Here is a 21,908-nt window from a genome sequence, read left to right on the forward strand (position 1 = left end):
CGACTCCGCCTAATTTTCAATAACGAAAAGGTCGGTCTTCTCTTGAGGTCTCTCCCCCTTCAGTTTGAGTACATCTGGATCAAGTCGTATACGATCTTACTAAACAAAAGCCAGTTACCTCGTATATTTGACTGGTCCTGACAGGGCGACCCGCCCATCTCTCTAATTTAGGATGTATCATCTCATTATTTAGACCGTACGTCTCTCGAGCCTTCGCTAACACATATTCCCTTGTAATCCAGTTGCCATAGCGACCAGGTTCACATTCGATGAGATCATATGGTGGCTCTCCATCGATCATCCAATCAGATAGATATTTACCGACCCCTCCTGATGGGAAAACACAGAAAAGAAATAAAAAAGAAGTTTTTCAACCCCTGTTGGTTTTGGAGGAATTTTTCCGCAATTGTTTGACCAGAACAAAGAACATCCATCACTCACCCGCGAGACCAATCCCATAACCCGTCCCGAGGGCCAGCCACATATTAGGGATCTCTGCATCGGGACCGAGCAAGGGAATAGCGTCCGGGGAGTAAGTTATAGGACCTGAAACAACACTTGTAATTTCGGCATTGGCAAGGACGGGTGTTCGCTTCATTGCATGTGTCACGTAGTCACTGATGCTGTCTAAATCACTTTCAAACAATTCTTTTCCAAATCCCTCTGGAACAGCGTCCCACCTTTAAAAAAATAAATAATAAATCAAAAATGAGTTAAAACGAATCTGAGCCAGTTTCATCTCGATTCATAATGGAAACAGGTCTTAGTGATATAACATTTCAAATGACGACAGTATTTCATTGCTGTCAATGGCCTAATTTGACACTACAGCAGTTCTTTCAGGATCAGCCGTTTAAGCTTAAATTGGGTTGTCTTTTATGGAAATATATCCAAATAGATCAACAAACCGAAAACGAAAACGGTAAAACCCAAGACCGTACAGGCTAACGCTAATCACGTGTTCTTCGAACGAAAACGATCAGACAAGTTCTCTATTGGGATGCTTCAACCAGATCAACCACAACCAGCTACAATTGAATCGGTTGTCCTCAATAGAACACGACCCTTGTAACACCGGGAAGCAGTGCAACTAGCTTACCAGTCATCTTCCATTTTCATTTTGTCCGCGCTTTCATATGTGCCAAACCCAATTCCTTGCTTCTCCTGACGGCTGTAAACTGAACCTTCCAGGTCCCTCATAAAAGGAAGTTCTTTCTTTAAGTTCGCCACTTCGGGAATTGGTCCCGTAAAAATATACTGATGATGTACCACGCCCAAAGCAAGTTCTCTCCCTGTCATGCGGCCTATCTCTCTGCCCCAAAAGCCTCGGAATGACAACACCATAGAGCTTAATAACACAGAATGTAACTGAGGTAGCTAAGTCAAAGGAGACCCATTAAGGCACTTAAGCTATGCGCAAAACTGGCCATTTACATAACTAGTTTTACATAGAACGGACAAGAAAACTCCCTTGATGCATTAAATTTCAATGCAAGTTTTAAGACTGTAAACTGTTTTTAAGAAAGTCAGCTACCTGCTGCATTAACAACGTGCTTAGCTTTGATCGTTCCGTGCGGTGTTTGCACGTCCCACCTGCCATCAGATCGGTAGTTGAGCCCAGTGACTGGAGCAGGCATGTATATCTCGGCCCCATACATCCGCGCTCCTATACCAAGGGCCTGTGTCATGGAATACGGATCAATGTAGCCATCCTCTGAAAAGTGCCGTTAGTATGATTAATATTTAAAGTCCACCTCTCCAACTAAACTGACATACATAAACTATTTCTAATGGATGATCACAGTACGATATTATCTTGTCATTCAGTTTATTGCTAAATACTAGTTATGTAGCCGTTTCTTGTGGTATACCGTGGAATATCACACGGGTCACTTTCTGATGGTATACCACGAGAGAGCGTTCCATAACTATTTTATACCATGCCATACAGGAGCCAAACGAGGCGCGTAGCACCGAGTCGAGTTGGCTATAACCATTTAATATCCAACAAGGGAGAGTGGAATAATTGTATTCTTAAAAACACCCCCAAAATGTAGAAAACTAAAATAAAAAAAAAAGTAAAAGCGCCCCCAAAAATCACGCATACACTTACTACATTTGCAGAGCATGGTGTAATGGCTCATACACCACGATGGCTAACATGATCCAGTGTTTGATAATAAACCTTAGTATCACTCAACTAGTGGACTAATACAAATCCTGCATTTTAATTGGCTACGCTACTAGAGGAATAGTCCTCGAGTAGCGAAATTGGCGCAATCGTGTGTGACGCTTTCTTTCGTTTTATTCCCAAATAAATATTTCTTCAACTTGCATTTGCTAACTTTATTATTGCTTTTTCTGTCCGACTAGTTGGGTGATACTAAAACAATTAGCCCTCAAGGGCCATGGGTCAATAGCCCATTCGGTTTCGCCTCATGGTCTATTGACCCGTAGCCTTTGCGGGCTACGGGTCCAATTGTTAAATAGTCCTGAGCTTAGGCATACTAGGCATAATGCTGTCCACAGTGGTGACATTTGAAAACGGAGTCCTATCGCATGTAGTGTGGACCGCAGACACAAATTAGTGTGAACGGCACTTTAATGGATAGCCCACTCAAAACTTATCGAGATAAAGGAACTTACTGTAAATAGTGAATTTGCTAAGTCAACGTTTGATACCTGTACGTCAGCCGGTAACAATTTTCACAAGCTCCTATTAATGCAAAACGTACGAAGAAAGAAATTGTTTTTCTTCGCTAAATCAAAACCCACCAGGAAAGTACAAAGCTCCCAAGACATCGTCCACGTTCAGAAGCGGATGTACTTGGGCAACCTCCTGTGTTGTAATTAACCTCTGTGGAGCTTTATGCCAGCCATGTCTGTGCATTTGATACTTTGCCTCCTCAAGTCTCTCAGGAGTTGTGCAAATTCGCACGCTGCCACACATGTGAAACCCTACATCCTACAGATAAATGACATCACTGGCTATCACTGGCTATAACCAGAATTGGCCATTTCCGACTTACCTTTTGCCTCTGTGTCAAAACAAGTCTTCGTGGAAATCAACATAATTTTCACGTGAAAGGTTTTTCACGAAGACTAGTTTTAAAAGGCACAAGGTAACTCAGAAACGGCCATTTTCAAAACAGAACAACACTGTTTTTCAGAGGGGACGTTTCTGACGCTACAAACAGAACTTGGTAAACATTTGAAAAATTCAGTTGGTATTGGAAAACATTTACAATTCAGTTAGGAACCTCTGAAAATCCCCTTTGAAAAACAGGATGGCGTTATTATATTAATATCAGAAATAGGAAGGAGAAACTTCAGAAACGGTGATTGAGATCATCAAGGCAGTGTCCACACTACGCCGGAGGAATTTGAAAACGCAGCTTCAGATCTATGGTAAAGCCTGCCGTCCACACTAAACCGTCACGAAAATGGAGCCTTTCGAAAACGCTCTTCAAACCTGAGGAATTTGAAAACACCGGCTTTTCGTTTTCGTGTGGACGGAAAACATTTTGAATACACACAGCTTTGCGAAAACGATGGCGCCCCGATAATCATGTGATTTTTCTGACCGAGTTTTCCTCAAACACAAATCCAAAATGACCGGTTATTAATGCGTTTTTAAATTCCTCTGGCGTAGTGTGGACGGAAAACATTTGATGCGTTTTCAGAGAGAAACCTCCGTTTTCCAGTTCCTGCGGCGTAGTGTGGACGAGGCCTCAGAACGTATCATTACAAAGGAAAGATCAAATGGTGGCTTGGTTTGCTAAAAACGATAAGAGATATCACAGTGAAAGCAAAGTAGTTGCGTGAGCAGCCTAAAAACTGAAACATCTATTGCACCAACCTGGCCAGTTTCCTGTTGAAGTGCTTTGTATAAACATATACTGTAGTGCGTTATCGGCTTCATGTTGACCACTGGGTTATAGTGAGAAGTAACACCAAACTGAAAAACGAAAAAAAGGAGAAACTAGTGACTAAACATGCCAAGTCACATTACCTTGCCTGTTATTAGGAGTTTCTAATAGGCCAAGTTCGATATATCACTATTCTAACAAGACTCCGAGGCTTTCAGGACAAACTTCTATATTTGTTGTTGTTTTCTTTGTATCCAAGTCTCTTTTGGGAACTGAGGGACAAAAGAAACTTAAATAATTTGCAATTTTGTCCTGAAAGCCTCGGAGCCATGTTAGAATATTGATGTACCTAACGTGGCTTATCTTGCAATCTGGTGAAAAGGCTAAAAGGTCACGGAACACATGCAGGTCAGTGGCGGATCCAGACCTTGAGCTAAGGGCGCGGGGGGCGGGGGGGGGGGGGGGGGGGAGAATGGGCGGTTTTGTTTTGCTTGCTCTGCCGGCTTTTCTTCCCTCTGTGATTTCTTCTTTCTTTACCTAAAATAAGAGAGAGGGCGGTGAGGGGGGGAGGGGGGGGGAGGGAGGCGGGTCCCCTGGGCCTCACCCTAGATCGGCAGGTTCCACTGATAAGCCTTACCGAGTGCCAAGTTGAGCCTGCAGTAAGCTCTGATTTCTCCAGTAGGATCACATCTTTCATTCCACCTTTGGCCAAGTGATAAGCAATACTGGTGCCCAATGCTCCTCCGCCGATAACAACAGCTTCGGCATTCTCTTTAAGACGTTTGTTCAGCGGTTTTTGGCTATTACTAAAAAGTATAGATGAATAAATAATCTCGAAGATTTCCGAAGATAACCGAAGATTTCCGAGGAAGAACCGATGATGTTTCGATCATACAGCAACACATCTAAGTACTTTTACAGGGATTATGTAACCATAGCAATGATGATCTTTTCAGTTGTGAAAATAACATTATTTTCAGGTGTGAAATAACATGTTATATTCACGTGTGAAGATATCATGTTTACGCGCGAAATCTCACCTGGTATTTCACTGGTGTCTATATAACAAAACACTATAACTTGTTCTTGTTACATTGATGGTAGCGACGGCCCTGCCGTTACGCGTCACGTAATCATCGATATGTTTTGCCTACCCTCAAGTGATCGTTCTTTGGAGAACAATATCTCAAACGGTGAATCAATATTTCATCTAAGGATCTTAATTATTAAACAAAATCTCACTGAGCCAGAACACGCTGAACATAAAAACGCAAACACACTGTACACACTATACGGGTTAAAGTCGCAGGGTTTAACTACGTACACCATAGCTTTACATTATAAGGGTAACGGGGTAAAGCAGTTCAATATGACACATGATAGAGTCGTGCTCATTTCACCTTGAGTCATGAGAACTTGAGAAGATGTGACCGTTCGATAGAACTCTTGAATCAACGTTCATCAATTTTCGTATCTTCGAGGCAGCACCACAACTATGAGATATTCCACTCCATCTCCACCGAGAGTGCAGCAAGCACGACATTTTAGTATACAACAGTATGCAAATTGTACCTGTCCAGTAATAATTATTCAGAATTATTGAAAATTCAGAGAACGTTTCTTGCCGTACAAATTGCCGATCAGCGATATTGAACTCCTCTGTGTTGGGAAAATCAGATCATCTCCTCCAGAGGCAAACCCATTCTCGAGTCATTTTGCGCTCTTAGTTCCCGTTTGACCGGTTTCAATACTGGATTACAGTTGTTGTTGTGTTTGCTTTTTTGGCGCGTGTTGTCACGAAATGTTTCAAGCGACTTGTTCAATCATGAATTTACAAAATTGTCACGAAATGTTTCGCGTGACTTGTCCCATCATGTTATTCAAAATTACGTTTAAAACAAATAAAAAAAATATTTGGGATAGTTTACTAAAACAGCAGAAACAACAGAAATGATTCACACTGGGTAAGTTTTTCAAGACGTCCCATGCATGACTTTGCAATTCATTACAGCAGTTGAAAGATTGCATTATCTCTATTGTTGTCTCGATCGCGCTCGGTCGTGACGACAAATGAGTCAAGCTTTGGAAAGGGAAATTTTCCTTGATATCTTCACACACATTCTGTTTAGAACGAATTGCACTTGCAATAAATACAATGACTCAATACTGTACAAGGCTCGAAATAAATGCTCATTAACTCGTAAAATGCAAATGCTTTTTACAATTTGAGAGTGAAAAAAATATCCATTAACAAAAAATGCTCGAGAAAGAAAGTACGACGAACAGCGGATAAGAAGGGTGTTGCAAAGAGAGACTATGACCTATGACCTATCATGAAGGTTTTCCATTAATCATCAGTGTTACCTTTGGTAAATGCCGCTTGTGACCGAGGATTGTCCATAATGAAAAGAATCAAGTCAGACTGGTGTTTGTATGCTCTAGGCACCAATACCATGAGCGTGCTTATGAGAATAAAATTTAGGGCAACCAGAAAACAAGCCGACTGTTACTCTCGGGCTACAATAGTAATTTGGCCACTCCGCTGGGGGATTGGGAAGAAACAGCGTCAAGAGTCTGCTAGTAAATCGAACACTCGTTCGATGTAAACAAGAATAAATTTAGAACGCGCACTAGCCCGATATTTTCGCCATGTTGTGTATTTTTTCCATTTTAATAGTGAAAAGAGCAGGCGGAACCAAAAGAAGAAGAAAAAGAAAAGGTTCAATTCAGCCTGAATGCTGAAAGACATGTGGCCTTAAAAATCCTCCTGCAAGTAAAGTTTGCCCAGTTTTCAGCTATTCATGCGAACCCATTTTGTTGAATTCGGACCTGCACCAATTCAAGAAATTTATTTTTCAAACTCATTAATAATTCATCATAATTAAAACAAAGCAAATCACAACCGTGAAGGAGGTTTGGATACCCGGTCTTCTAGCATAGATTTTGACCATTTTACTTCTCCGTTTACACCTAAGTTTTTGTTTCGATTGAGAAGATGTATCAAACACTCGAGACAGTGTTTCATCGGCTATCCAAACGCCTCGAATTTCATCCGAAATACTCCGCTGCATGTCGTATTTTTCACTCTCTTCTCGGTGTTTGTATATCCCGATGAAACACTGTCTCTCGTGTTTGATTTATTACGTCATATAAAGCAAAGGTAAACATTTTAGGCTGTATTCCCTACCCTCTTGCTAAGAAAGGCCCGATACTCAGGCTATATTTGGACTTGACACTAACAATTCGAAAGGTTATTTTTATGAGACAATTGATTGTTCACTGACCAGGTGCAATTAAGTTTCTTGTCAAAACGGTAACGGATAAATCCATATCAGCGTCAAAACTATGGGAAATTCAGTTCATCAAGTGCCATTATGTCTCAGCGGAAAAAGAACGTCAGAATGTCATAGAAAGGAACACGTGAGTACAATTGTTTGAGAACACCAAAAAGGCCAACGTAAATATATACTATTTAGAGGACACGAAGAAGAGGCATGAGAACTGTGCCTGAGGCTGAATTGCTTAGAGAACGCTTCAATCGCTCACAACGCGATTGAAGCAGGTCTCGCGCTTAGAGACACGAGGTAGCAAGGCAGAGCACTGGGGGAGAGGAGGTGGGGCGGGGATATACGGGACCTTTCAGCCCACAACCTAAAGAGCCTACACAGGCTAAAGGGAACGAAAAGGGGCATTTAGCTGTCTCTCTCAGAGCACGTCCGCTCGCATCCAAATTCTTCTTTCTTTTCTCGCAGGCTTATTTTAGACTAGAGTGTCAAATTTTCGTTTAATACTCTTGGGTGTCCACCTCAGGCTCTCTCTCCCAGACTTCTCTACAACCTACATCTTATTGTCGGGGTGTGAGAAGAACCAGCACTATCGCAGTTCTCGAGAAGTTTCAGCAAGAGAATTAATGAAGACAGCAGATGAAAACTGAAATGCAAAGGTAGGAAATCTTCAGCGAATTGGAAGGTATACACCTCTATAGTTGTCTTGCATGACATGTAAAAGGCTGGTACGCAATGATAGGTTTCCTGTGTAGTTGGCGTGCGCAGGCTACTGATGCCAATGGTTTATGCCCGCAACTTCGTTCCCAGGGTCTCTCATCTTACCACCCCTTGGAGCGATAAGATGAAAGACCCTGGGAACGAGGTTGTTATGCCCGCCGGGTGTGTGTTGCACTAACTGCAACAGAAATTGTCCCATTTAAACAAGCTTAAGTTCATTCTTACATCGTTTTACTATCTACGGCCTAGGCAACTCACAAGGAGACAATGAAGGAGATACATTTCCTTGATCTTATTGCGTATGATTATGCCCGGTATTATGTTTTCAATAGGGTCGGAGAATGCGTGACGACCTAAATTTCCCTGAATAATAAGAATGCTTTGATCGAAATGTCCCAAACGCCATGGGAAATGGTGGAATTTTCAAGCAAACTTGCCCACAGGTTAGGCTGCATTCTATCCGATGCAGATTCAGAGATCACTGTGGGTACTCCCCTTTATACAACTGGCTATTTACTATTTAAATATAAGTTCATACAAGTGTCACCCAAATGTATAGTGTTTGGTCTAAGAAACATATTTTGCTAATAACCCGCCCACCGACACAGCTCAACCACAGTTTCTTTAAAATTAGAAGGCAAATGCCTTTGATCATCATGTTTAAGACGTATTAATAAACCAACATGATCAAGGATGGTTAACATAGGGGAATGACATACACATTGACACGTTAAAAAAGCATTGAGTCATTATGTGACTTTATAAATGGCCTAGTAACATCTGTTTCTTTTCTTGGCCGGTTTCTTGGCAGGAGATCATGACCTCAGATACTAGTCAAACCTTCCTTCTGTTTCTCACCGCGCACATGTTTTTGTTGTGCACTGTTCACGGTCGCTTGCTTCCCGTGCAATCTGTGTTCACCAGCATACAGTCTTGCGTCGACAAACTTAGTAACCCCGGAGGTGAATGCGTCATCCCAAGAGGCCGTTACCATGAACACGTGACCATCACAAACAAACATGGGTCTCCCGAGAAGCCCATTGTGATCCGGTGACTTGGTGACGAGTATCCTATCATTGATGGTACCATTTAGCTAAAGCCCAAGGGGGGATGGGTGAAAGATAAAAGTGGTGTCATAGATCAAGACATTTGGCAGTTATCCATTGATGGTGAGATGATGACAAACGCCCGCTGACCCAACACAATGTGGTCAAACAAGACAGTATTCAACGCCAGCTACTGGGCTAAATCATCCAAGTTGTCTACACGAGGGGTTATGGCGGACGACGGTTCAAGGAACTTAGCAGGCAGCGGTTTGAATGTGACAGGTGCCATGGTGGTTCTTAATGTTGGCAGCTTTAACACGTTCACTGCCGTGGTGCAACGTCACGAGCCAGGCACTGCAAACTTCGCGTTTGATGACAAATTTGGTCCCATCAGTTTAAACCTGTTTTGAACCAATATTTCCTGGAGGACAAGCTGGAATTTCTCGACCAGCCCGAGGAGTGGTTTTATGACCAAAGTACGCGAACAATATACTTACTATAGAGGAAAGGTGATGACATATGCGTTTAACGTCACTGACTGCAGCGACGTGATTTTCCAAATGCCGACTCTCTTTGGTACCACGATGAGGGCTTCGACAGGGGATAGCACCAACTTTATAAATAACTTAACATTTCATTCCATCAACTTTAAGTACCCTTCATACACGCGGAGAATGCTACGTGACACTGCGCCTGCTCAGTGGACCAAGATGAACGCTAATATGAACAAGAATGGTCTCAATACGCTGACATTTTTCAACAACACCTTCTTCGGTACAGATGGACTCGCCTTGGAGTTTAGCTGATTGAACGTGATTCTGGACAACAATTTATATTGACTGGACTGCTGCTAACATGGTTTACGCAAGTGGGGGGGGGGGGGGGGGTTTGGCACGATAGTTTCCAATGCAGTTGGTGATGTGTATGTGAGGAACACTCTACGGTACGATGGAGCGAGTAGTGGAATAAGACCTGGCTGACGACCTATTGTGCGATTGAACCATTTGCATCATCAGTGTTGAGGCCTTATACAGGTAATTACTTTTAAGCTTTGCCATGCCCACTTATGTTTCCTGTACGGTATAGAGATTAGACTAGCCAGTCAACGGCGTGGTAAATTTCCGAGAGCTCACACAAGTTTGCCCGTTGTAGCTGGCCGGAGCTTTTTAATGTGGCTCCGAAGACTTAAAATGTTATGGTTTCATTTTCAAAACGAAGATCTAGAGAAACATCTTTCAGAAGCATTTCCCCTCAAATAGGCCTTCTCTCATATTCCGGCTCAGTATTGGACTGGGACTAACTTGCAACGGAGGGTCGTGCGGGAGAATATTATTTAAAAAAGATTAATATCACTTAAGACATCAACACCAGGTAGAACACTTACCTAATTCTCTGTTAAAAGACTTTTCGTTTCGCTTATGGATTCCCATGAAAGGGAGATGACTTGTTTTTACTAGTAATTGAGCCAAAATTATGATATACTTCTTTCTTTATAGAATGACGGAAGCCACGTTCAAACCCAAATTCGTTCTCAGACGCATGCGTTGTTGGAGCAGAACTGGGTGCATTCTAGTCCCAAATATGGACTGAGATTTGACGGACAACCACCAAAGGCTGGATGCAAGGGAACGATGCAGAACAACGTAGTGTGGTAATGCGGTGGCATGATGGTCAAAGGAGACAACCACACCGTACTACGCAACTTGGTGTTCGACAAAAGCAATGAAAAGAAGGGTGACCATCAAGGTAACAATTGCGCTGTGTGCTTATCGGTATGTGCGCTCAAACCCTGTGCCGATCAACAATTTTACCGTGGTTACGTTCAACGCAGTTGATGTCGCAAATGGCGGAAAGCACGGTGGAAAGTTGTACCCATTGGCGGGAAGTGTTGTGGAGTACAACGTGATTAGAAATGCCAGGAATCAGCTTGCTGATCCAGACAACTTCGATTTTCGACCTCAGCCTAACTCAACGTACTTACAACACAATGTTGGACCGTACGGCTATGACCGCCAAATGACGCACTACTGGATTCCAGGGCGTCAACTATACAAGGCAAGTACACCTGTTCCCCCTGATAAAGGTGTCCAAGTTAAACCTGACAGGAGGGACACGCTCACGTGGTTGAATGGCTACGGAGCGTCTGTTCATCACGTTTATGTTGGCATTAGTATAAGGCAGCAGTTAGCAGGGCTACCCCCCCCCCCCCCCATTCACCGGGGTACCGTGGGTCGGTGCTGAATGGCGGCAACGTCTTCTACTTGAAAACAAGCGCAGAACCTGACACAGAGTATTTCTAGCGCGTGGATGCAGAGGTTTGGCCGTCTGAAGTAAAAAGGGGAGATGTGTGGTCTCTTACTACTGGCGATGGTAATGTCACCCAACAAAATGGAGGAAGCCAGTGGTATAGTGCTGCCATACTGATTATGATGCTAGCATTCCTAAACCTGATCATGCACTAAGTGGCTTTTATCAGACTGAATTTCTAACCACTAATCGTTTGGACTAGGAAAGTTGGTTGAATTTCGACGTAATTTTTTCTCTGAGTATAACTGTTTTAAGACGTACTTTCAGTAATCGTGACTGACACTGAGATAGGTGAACCGGTAGAAATCAGAAAGTGGTTCAATGAAAATGTGAAGGTTGTGAATGATTTGTAATATTTAGTTTCAGACAAACTGTGGTGGATTATAAATTGAGTAAATGTAGTCAGGAGATGACATAGTCGGTAAAAGTGCCGTTTTTTGTCGCTGACTTGTATATAGCTACAATATACAAGTCAGTGACAAAAAACGGCACTCTTATCGACTGTGGTGGATTATATTGTCTTCTGTACGTACTGTAATCAAGCGAAATAATTTGTGCAAGTAGAGTAGCATTTGTGATAGTCTTTTATTTTCATATTATTTTTTGTTAACGATTAGTGATACTCAATCTTGTATTTCACACAAACATTTTTACAGGTATATTCACCCCATCGAAACTCAGATATTTCAAATATTTCCCCTCCCCTAGTCTTCTCTGCTTGTTCTCGAGTCCGTTTCAATTCAAATCAACTTTTATACTCGTACTTTCTTCATATAGAAATTATAATACGAGTTTCAACTGATGAGAAATAAACCTGATTGCAGAGTAATAACTGTGTGGTCGTATAACTATGGCCGTGGCCTCGTCTTGTAGCACCAATGTACTCACTGAAAAATGCCATTATAGTCAAAAGTTATTAACTGGCGCCGGCCGGCAAACCTTCAAGTTGTAAGTAGACTATTGTTACCTCTAATTTTGGAGATTAGATTTGTATCAGTGTCTTACTTTTCCATGCTGATCATATTCTCGCCAGCAGCCTTTCCCTTGAGTTTTTGAAAGGCCTTGTCCTTGAAAGAATTGTCCGGCAATGAGTTTCCCAACACGCTCAAAGATTCACTATTGTCAGACAATTCTTGATCGGAGGAAGAATAACGAAACACAAGCGGACGAACATTGCCGACAGTGATACTGAATTCCACTTCAGAATCGCTCGGGCTCGATGGCACATCAAAAACATCTCCGTAACATTTCTCGTTGGCCATTTTCTCGTTTTTGGCGAAGTTATTCAAGTTTCCTTCTGGCACCTTTTTCAACGACGTTTCAACAATATTGGAATCTTGAACGGTGAGGAGATAGTTTAACGCTCTCATTGGCGATAATGCGTGCGGGGACTTTTGCTCTGAAACAGTTTTCTCCATTTCTCTGATGTGCTGCAAAGTCGACCAAAGCTTTTCATCGCGGTTTCGAAAATTATGAATCGATGCTCCGATGGGCGGAATGACATTGTAAAGGCTGACCCTTGATTTCATCCCCTGTTGAATAGATGGCAGCATTCTACTGACATTTGATGGAACTAGTGCTAAAAAGCAGTCCTACCAAATTTTAAGTAAGGTATAGGGTAATAGAATAACAACGTCGCCGAAAATAAAAGGACAAAATTTACATAATTCTCATTACCTTTGTCCTCTGCTCAACTGACGAAAAATGGAAACCACATAAGTTGTTACAAACGCTTTGGCCGACATCGCCGATTAGGATGAAAAAAGTACCAAAATTCCAAAAAGATAGCAAAAAATAATAATTGTCGTTGAATATTCAGTAAAAAATTGTTCTTTTTGTCAAATATTCGACAAATGTTTTGTTATGGCTATAGACGAACCAACCCTATGCCTGGTCAGTGAGGGCGAGAAAAAGTCGAAACAAAACTGGAACGCTGGAGAGTGGGAACAAATTTTCTCCCCAGTTGGAGAGCAACAAGACGACGGAGCACGGGGGTGGTGGGCCAGAAAGCACAGGCTACTTTTATATATGGGTTTACGAGTTAATGATAGTAGAGACTTTATTTTACGGGGTGACACTTAATAGCAAATAAAAGCTAACAAACACGTGGCCCTCCGAAATTACAATAATAAGATACACTAAATATTTATCAGTTTAGAAAAGACAGTTAAAAGAATTATAAAAAATAATTGTATAGTTTAACGAAAAAAGCCATTTTAAATTAAGAAATTAGAGATGCACTGTTGTTTATCTCCGAGGCCATCCCCATAAAATGTTTCGTTTCTAATCGCCTTCCCCCTCGTAAACGTAGGTCGGTCGCTCGGGCATAAGAAAAGTTGACCGATAGAGCCTTGGTCTAGGATGATGCTGTTTGCAGAAATATTTGTTTCACAGTTTTAAGTTGAATATTTAGATAAAAAGTGCAAATAGGTTTTTTTTTTATCATGGGCTCCTGTCATGGGTGTGACTTTTGTTCCAGTAACACGATGTTGTTTAATAAGACCTTTGTTTCCAAGTATGCAATGTTAAAAGATGAATGAAATTAAATGACGTCCACAAACAATTCCAGTTTAATATACAGGCTAATAAATTACGTATAACGGATTTCTATTCAAAATGAAGTCTGCAAGTCTTGATCACATGTGTTTCTTTTTTATACAAAACATAGAATTTGAATAAAACTAAGAAGCCAAATTTTGTTTGTCAGACAGCGTATCAGGATTTGTTTCTTTTTTAATTTAAAAAAATGGGTGTTGTCAGGCGATGGGAAATCAAATGGGAATTGCCTAATATTTTGTAGTGTTTTAAATTACATGTATCCTACATAAATCTGAAGGATGGAAAATGCAAACAGAACCCCACTGAAGTGTAACAAAACTGTAGTCAAAATGATTCGCTAATTGGGCATTGCACAAACAAGCCCAGTTGATTAGCATACCAATAGGAGTACACGACATCTGATAAGGGAGAAATGTTAAATCACTCAATCAATTAATCAATCAATCAATCAATCAATCAATCAATCAATCAAAATTGGAAACAAAAATGGAATTTGAGTGTGAGAGGCCAATCATACTGAAATTTCTATGAATCCATCTCTAGCAAAAGCAGATGTTATTTTCATAACACATAAACTGGTTCTAAGAGGTTAGGTTACGTGGAATCCCGGCTTAGGATCAACTTGTCAATACTGTGACATTTTTTCGTGCACCACTTTCTTTCTGCCAGAAAAAAAGGGGGTTTGTCATGTTGTATGGCCAAAAAGATCAAACGATACCATCAATGTTTGATATGTGGCCTGCATTTTGTAAAACAAACACTCCACTATTTCTGTGAGAAATAATGTTTATCTCACATCACAGGTCCTATCATATGTCTGTTTTGGCTACAAGTATTACAAGTTTGGTTGGACATAATCTGATGACTTAATCTACAACCATACATGAAGTAATAACAATGCATAGCAATGCATTACTGGGTGATATTTCAGTGGTAGATTGTTGGGGGGAGGTGATATTCCAGTGAGGGTGGGGGGGGGGGTGGATTGGGTGGCTAGCCACCCCTTTCCTGGTGAAGCAAAAAAATTGAAAAAGACTGTGAATATTTAGGCAGAACTAAAGGCAAAAACTCTGGACAGGTAGCTCATTGTAATTTCTAGTTTATGGCACTGCTAGTATTTCGGGTGGAACAGTTTTAAATTAGGTTTCAATTTTGGCGCATGCTTCATGGATTCTGCAACCCCAAAGTTCTAGCCACCCCCCCCTTGGAAAATTCTAGATCTGCCCGCATATTTTATAGAAGTTGTTTGTTTCATGTTTTATGTTACTCTGGAGAGGCTATTAAAGAAGAACAACATGAATGTGTACGATTTTTGTTTTTTAACATGTTTCACAGCAAACATGGTATGAGAGCTCAGTCAGTCACGTTGGTGCTTGATCATGATGTCCAGTCATAAAGTAAACTTAGTTGGACAGTATTGAAATTTGGTCAGCCAATGTCTGACAACCGACTATTGTTTCCAGCACTGAATAAGATGAATAGACTGTGTTCTCTTAGTTACAACATACTTTTTGAACCTTATCAATCTATAGCCAACTAACAACTAAAGAAAACTGTGAAATGTCAGTGTAGCGATTGCCGGTTTTCACCATCATGCCATTAAAAATAAATATTGTAACCATTCAGTAAGTAGTCTAGAATCTGGGATATGATACATGATTAATTCAATTGGTGCAGTATTTCAAATGCCTTTTTTGTATGGAGAAATACTTCATCCAAATTTATAGAGCTTTGTATGGAGACAGGTTGGTGTCCCATGATGGGGCATTACATGGCAACCATAAAGTAACAGAAGTATATGTCATTGGGTTTTACTACTAAAATGAACTGTTATCATTGTAGAGCTACAGCACATTGAAATTTATATAAAGTGAGAAGTGTTCAGTTATCAAAAACTTGAACGTAAGTCATGTCTGGCTTATGTAACAGCTCTCTTGGGCCCCTTGGAAAGTTGGAAATTTAAACATACTCTATTACAAAACAAAAAACCCTGTCAAGCTACAACTTAAGTTTGAAGTTGTTAGAGGGTACTGTGTCTGATGAAAGTAAAACCTCTGAAATTAGCATAATTATGACCAAGTGGCTAACTGTTTGCAATGTGATTTACGACATGTTGCAGGTGATTTCCATTGCTTACATCATTCACAGTTTTGTACCATACATTACTTTTACCGATATTTTAAGTTTACAGTTTAGCCACTGAGGTATAATTTCTAAGCTAGACAACTACAGGTAGACTGCTATCTAAGAAAGCTAAACAAGCCCTGTATTGGTAAGCGTTCTTTTAAGGCACTTTAAGTTTCTGATTTTGCCAAAAAAATAGCACAAACATTCAAAGCTACTCCGACAGTTATTGTGTATACTATTCTGAAAAGTTGCTTAGTAACTTTGGCACAAACACTGCAAGACCATTCTGTTCTTGGAGACCATTTACTACCAGTTTCCCCGACTTCAATTTATTAAGTTGCATAAAGAAAACTGGAAACCCTGGGAGTGCTGCAACAAACATGTGAAATAAACAGCACTTGCTCCCCTTACTGTGTACTGTAGTTATTAAGTGGAAACCCGTGGGACTGCAATCTGACTGGCTGAGCTGCTTGTACACTTTCAGCCAGAAGAGTGCAGTGGCTGGAGGTAGTCCACATAATAGTAACATTTTCCGTTTCAGGGAAGATTTAGAAATATCTCTAGATAATTCAATTCCCAAGAAGGCGACAAAAAGGAAATTGACTGACCTGTGAATTAAAAACCTCAGAATTTTGCAGTACAAACAGGTACAAGTTTCAAACAAGAATTCAGTCCTCATGTTATTTTGCTGAAGGATGAAGTTACTAGATAAATAATTGAAAATCACTAATTTGAAAGAAGTTAAGCAAGAATTATACTAAAATAATTAGATTATTCACTATTGATTTCTATGAGGTGATAATTGATGAGGCTGGAAGCCAAATCAACTATCAACCACATAGAAATCTTGAGCTAGCTCACTGGGTTTATTTTGCAGAAATATGGAAATATTTGGTACTCACTGATAAATAAAGGATGTCTGCTCAGTGTGGGTTCTACTCAACACAGGTTTCACTACACAGTGAAACCTGTATTAAGCGGACAGCCTAGGAACCCTAACTAGTGTCCACTTAATACAGGGTGTCCGCTCAAACAGGTTCTAGTATGTTGGGCAATAATAGTTAATTATTATCCCTTTTGTAGCAAAGTGTAACACAGTGTAAGATCAAAGACTGGCTAAGACTGCTCATAGTACAATGTCCAGTCAATCAATGCATCAATCTAGAATAATCACTTAGCTTTAAAACGATATCGCTGAACAATGTTACAGAGTCTCAGTTGAACCTTTAGGAGTAAAATGAACACTTGAAGTATCTGCTTATTACAGGTTTTGTGCATCAAAATGGCTTTATATTGGTGTCTACGTCTGTTTAAAGTGGTGTCCGCCAAATGTAGGTTTATTTCATAATAAATGTGGGAAGAAAATTTTGGGACTTAAGCTGGTGTCCACTTAATAGAGGGTGTCCACTTAATATGGGGTCTGCTTAATACAGGTTTCACTGTATTTAAAAATGGTTTCTACTATCAAATTGGCTACCCTAAAGTTACAAAAACATCTTGGATGTTTGGTCTACTAGAAAACAATAAAAAAGAGTATTTTTTGTCAGCCTCATAGGTCCTTGCCTTCATCGGGATAAGTTTTCTTGTAATTTGTCCCGTCTCCCGGTAAAGGCGAGCTCACAGTAGGCCAAATCCAAGCCAAGTACCACTTGTTTCCAAATACGTCAAGAAAGTTCTGTTTCCAGCCAAGGTCGTACTCTCTCTTTTTCTTTTTTCGCTCGTATGACGTCTGACCGCGAAAAATGATACCAATTTGGAAAAACAACAATGTACTGAAAAGCATGAACGCGAAGATAGAAAGACCACTGATGAAGGAGATGAAAAATCCATAAACAGTGGTGTAACCCAACAACCACATCACGATGGGTGTAAACAAAGTAAGCAATGTCCAAAAGCCGAAACCACCGATTTCCTCAGTTACGTATTCGTGATGAAAAAAATTGGCATAAAGAGCTCCTAGCCAGAGATATACGGCCAAAAACATGTAGTAACGGTAGTTTCTGAAGCCAACACATTTGCCAGCAAAAATACAGTGATGGTCTCGCTTCAAAACACACTCGTTGCACACTTGGCAGTGATGGGCTCTCGCAGGGGTGTTAAGTTGGCAATAAGGGCAATAAGACCAGCCTGGCTTCAGCACAGATGGCATTCCTAGGTTCCTTCCTGTTGTATCTGTCGTGATCAGCATGTAAAAGTTGGCGAACACATTCAGCCATAAGAAGAATCCACAAAACACGTGTATACAGTACCATGTTGAAAATGGCGCATGGTAGATAGGCAGCACAACAAAGAGTTCGAAGATTGCTATAATCCACAGCATCACGATCATAAAAACAAATGCGAAGTAATCTGAAGGTTTTTGAGGGACAAATCTCTGCAGCCATCCACTTTTCTTCTCCATATCGCACCAAAAACGGGACGTTTTTCAAATTATTAATTAAATGTTCGCCTTCAGAGACCTGCCTGTGTAACCGCTCCAGGATTTCTCCCTGGAAGGACTGGGAATAGAGCGTGGTCTGTGCCTGTGGTAGTCCATGGGCCAGACCACTTTTCGGTACCAAACCTAAGGACAAGACCTAAGTGTTATCAGCTGATACTACGGCGTGAGTTGTTTTCAAATTTGTATGATAACCTTTCTGAATGAGTAGCTTTGTGTGAGTTTTTTTAATTTAAAATTTCGCAAAAAAATAGCTTCCGCATGGAAACGAGGCTTAGAAGAAGATCCTCTAAATATATATATGGTCACGATAGTTTTATCAGTATTTTAGATATTTGAAAAGAAGTAGAAATTTGTGTAAGAAGTAGAAATTTGTGTCAGGATTACACGAAAAAGTAAAAAACAACCAACAGTGTCATTCACATTGTATCATGGGTAAATCCAAGATGGCGGCATTCTTGACAAGTGTGTAGGGCCAATTTGTGCTAAAATTTTGGTTCCTTATAGAAACGAGAAAAGTTTTCAGGGGATAAATAAACAGTAAGCATCTAGGTAAACATTAAGAGAAATCAATTAACTAAATATTAAGCTGATAGTGTCGATTTTTGACAAGAAACTTACAGATCCTCGAAATAGGCGTTCGAGTATATATCATTCGTCATTTTATACGGAAGGTGTAGTAGTAGATGACATAATGCGAGATTTTGAAAAATATGGAGTTTGAAATGCATCAAAAGGAAAATGATATTAAATAACAATTTCATACATTGCTAAAGATGATTTCATTCATATATAGTGACAAAGCTAATTTACAATGACCAGTGCAGATGGTCTTTTGTGCTGCTTTTGTTGTTTATATAAAATCATTTTTGGTGAAGAACGAACACCTGAATAAATAAATACAAACTTCAGCGCTTAAGGGGGTCTTATACTCTCAGATATAAATTTTTCTCCAGAAAACCATTTTTTTGGAACATGAAGATTCAACATCCCTGTCCATTTGTAAATCGTATTTTGAAACGATTTTCCTCTAATTACGCCTGAATTTACGTTTAAATTAAGAAATCTGAACACTTCTAGCTATATTTCAACATAGCAACACCCATAGCAACCATTGTTTACAGTCTAAAAGTACTCACAAAATGGATTCAATTCAATACATTTTAATGATACTTTACACAAACGCTTTAAAGATGTGTAGTTATGAGAATTTTGCATCATGGTCCTGAACATTATTTCTTCTACCATCTTATACGCTTCTTATACTTGGATAACATTTCTATGACTGGTGTGTATTCGGGTGTTCAATGAAACATTTATGTAAAGCCTTTAAATATGCCCCTCCCCCTGCCCCTAACCTCCCCCCCCTAGTTTACAGAGCTAATTTGGGCTCTCGGAGACCGAAGTAAAACTTTAAAGGCTTATTTCTCAAAATGACCAAATAGACGGATCATCAATATCTCGCACACGATATCTCCACTGGGTTTTAACCGAATGTTGTCAAATTTTCAACATTGATGAAGGACACAATTACCTAGGTCTTAAACCTCCAAAATTTGCAATTTATGAAATTTTTTCCTGTTATTTAGTTAATATAGTCAATATTAGTTAATATTAATACACTTTTTCAACATTTCACGAGAAAAAACCCCTCAAAACACTGTTTTCTGAGGTTTGTCTCCTGGACAACTTGCTTATGGACAGGATGAACTTAATTCCATACTTCTCGAACCATTCATTATTACGTTATCGTGTTTATAATGAACACCACTTTTTAACACTAAGGAGTTAGTTATTCATTAACTATCGTGGCACGTGAGCTGGAAAAGCTCATTTTTGAAGTCAGAGTGCAAAGTCCTTTAATGTGATACCAAAACTGTTCCACAGAGTTGTTTTGCAAAAAAAAAAAAAATTTTAGGTATAAGACCACCTTAAATTAAACCGGTTTAAAAATGGCTTTTTTAAAACCTTTAAGTCTTAATATTGACGTAGAACCTTGCATGACTGAATAGGTGGCACAAAAAGAGGAAATGTCAAGCCTGAAGAACAAAAAACATCGATCAAAAGCGATCACGTTCAGAACAGTCCAGTTGTGCATGTACAATTCACTGCACTGACGATGATACGGAACCAGACCAAAAGATGAGGAGTTCTGAGGTACACTTGTAAGAGGCGAGGAGCTGCTGTTCAGACATTAAATGAAGGAGAAATCCCAACATTTACTATCACAGAAAATGTCGTAGCGTGTTTACTATGAAAAAGCGCTTGGAAACAATTTCAAAGCAACAAGCTGAACTGACGACCAACAACCAACGGCAGCTCAGAGGAACTCGATCCGACAGTCCCCTAGTACCAGCACAACTTACGAACATGTCTGCATATTCTGTGAAAAGAAGTATCTTGAGGGAACAAGAAATCGGGAACCCTTGGAACAATGCAGAGATTTGCGTGCAGATCACTGAATTAGAAAATCAGCCACGGAAAAGAAGGACAGCAGGATTCTCGCAATTGCGTCGCGTGAAATCGTAACAGCTGAAGCTTGTTACCACGGGACATGCTAAAAGGGCTATACTAGGGCTGAGGTAAGTCCCACCGGAGCTTCCGATGGCTGTGGTGAATCACTAGAAAATGAGTTGCTAATCTCGAGTCAGAGGCTTACCAGATGCTTTCGATTACATCAGATCGGATGGTCTTGCAAACGAGAAAATAGTAGGATTGACTGAAATGACAGAACTACTTCTATCGTACGTATCTCACGTCTTTGGCTGTTGAAGAAATCAAGTTATCCACAAGGAAGCACACCAGACGGAATCTCCAGGCAGAATTTGGCGATGTCCTCCTCTTTGAAAATTTGTTAGAAACCACCAGTGTCTTCATATTTCCCGCCAATTTGACACACTTCTTCTGGAAAAACAGGACAATGCAAGCCAGTTTTTTGGGAGTTCAAATATACACCGGGCTGCTACTGACATTCGCGAAGCTATTTAAAGAACAGACAACAAGATGTCATAGTCTCCACACCCTTCAGATCTCGCTAAGAGCGCAATGAATGTTCCCAGAGAGCAGGGTTCGTTCTTGCAAACATGTCTGACTGGAAAAATAGAGGGCCAGATAAAAACTGTCATCCAAGAATGCAGAGGTTGATGAAATCCTTCGCCCAAGATCTGATGTTTGGAGTGAGCAGAGGAAAGATTAAGCCATCCAAACGGATCCCTCTTCCCTATGCTGTGAAGATCCTGACAGATAACGTTGAACTCATCCAAATGCTTAATTGTTGCGGCCACGGAATCGCCTATTCCCAGCTTAAAGAAATCAACACTGCACTGTGTCTTAAGAAAATGACATCAACAAGTGAAATCCCATTGTCAGATAACACCCAGCCTCCTGCTGGCACTACTTTGGCATGGAATAACATTGACCGCCTAGAGAAAACGTTATCGGGTGAAGGAACATCGCATAGCGTAAATGGAATAGCGGTGCAGGCGAGGCATTTCGGACCACAACTTCCCCCGGAACCATCAACGCAGATAGTTCAGACCAAAAAGAGGAGTGTCGAGGC

The 21,908-nt window shown here is 40.5% G+C and overlaps 2 protein-coding genes and 1 pseudogene across 3 annotated transcripts in view; 1 reads left to right on the forward strand and 2 right to left on the reverse strand.

Moving 5' to 3' along the window:
- LOC110064252 (dimethylglycine dehydrogenase, mitochondrial-like) overlaps positions 1-5,989 on the reverse strand; it is a 12,913-nt gene extending 6,924 nt beyond the window's left edge. The window contains exons 1-8 of one of the 2 annotated variants that reach the window (XM_089275367.1): positions 5,270-5,989; positions 4,507-4,675; positions 3,860-3,958; positions 2,776-2,965; positions 1,535-1,714; positions 1,100-1,325; positions 442-680; positions 119-330 (exon numbers count right to left, since the gene is read on the reverse strand). In XM_089275367.1, the coding sequence (XP_089131493.1) occupies positions 119-330; positions 442-680; positions 1,100-1,325; positions 1,535-1,714; positions 2,776-2,965; positions 3,860-3,958; positions 4,507-4,675; positions 5,270-5,412 (1,458 nt within the window). In that variant the 5' untranslated portion in view covers positions 5,413-5,989. The remainder of the gene's footprint in view (positions 1-118; positions 331-441; positions 681-1,099; positions 1,326-1,534; positions 1,715-2,775; positions 2,966-3,859; positions 3,959-4,506; positions 4,676-5,269) is intronic. The other variant, XM_089275368.1, reaches the window with a different exon arrangement.
- Positions 5,990-8,646: 2,657 nt separating this feature from the next.
- Positions 8,647-11,409, forward strand: LOC149102349 (uncharacterized; annotated as a pseudogene).
- A 4,489-nt stretch (positions 11,410-15,898) lies between these two features.
- On the reverse strand, positions 15,899-18,469 carry LOC110064079 (putative palmitoyltransferase ZDHHC24). Its single transcript, XM_020771082.2, has one exon. The coding sequence runs from the start codon at positions 18,311-18,313 to the stop codon at positions 17,462-17,464; it is 852 nt and encodes a 283-aa protein (XP_020626741.1). The 5' UTR covers positions 18,314-18,469; the 3' UTR covers positions 15,899-17,461.
- Between the last annotated feature and the right edge of the window lie 3,439 nt (positions 18,470-21,908).

This window comes from Orbicella faveolata, unplaced genomic scaffold (assembly GCF_042242905.1).
Source record: "Orbicella faveolata isolate gen_17 unplaced genomic scaffold, um_ofav_v1 contig_36, whole genome shotgun sequence".
Lineage (NCBI taxonomy): Eukaryota > Metazoa > Cnidaria > Anthozoa > Scleractinia > Merulinidae > Orbicella > Orbicella faveolata.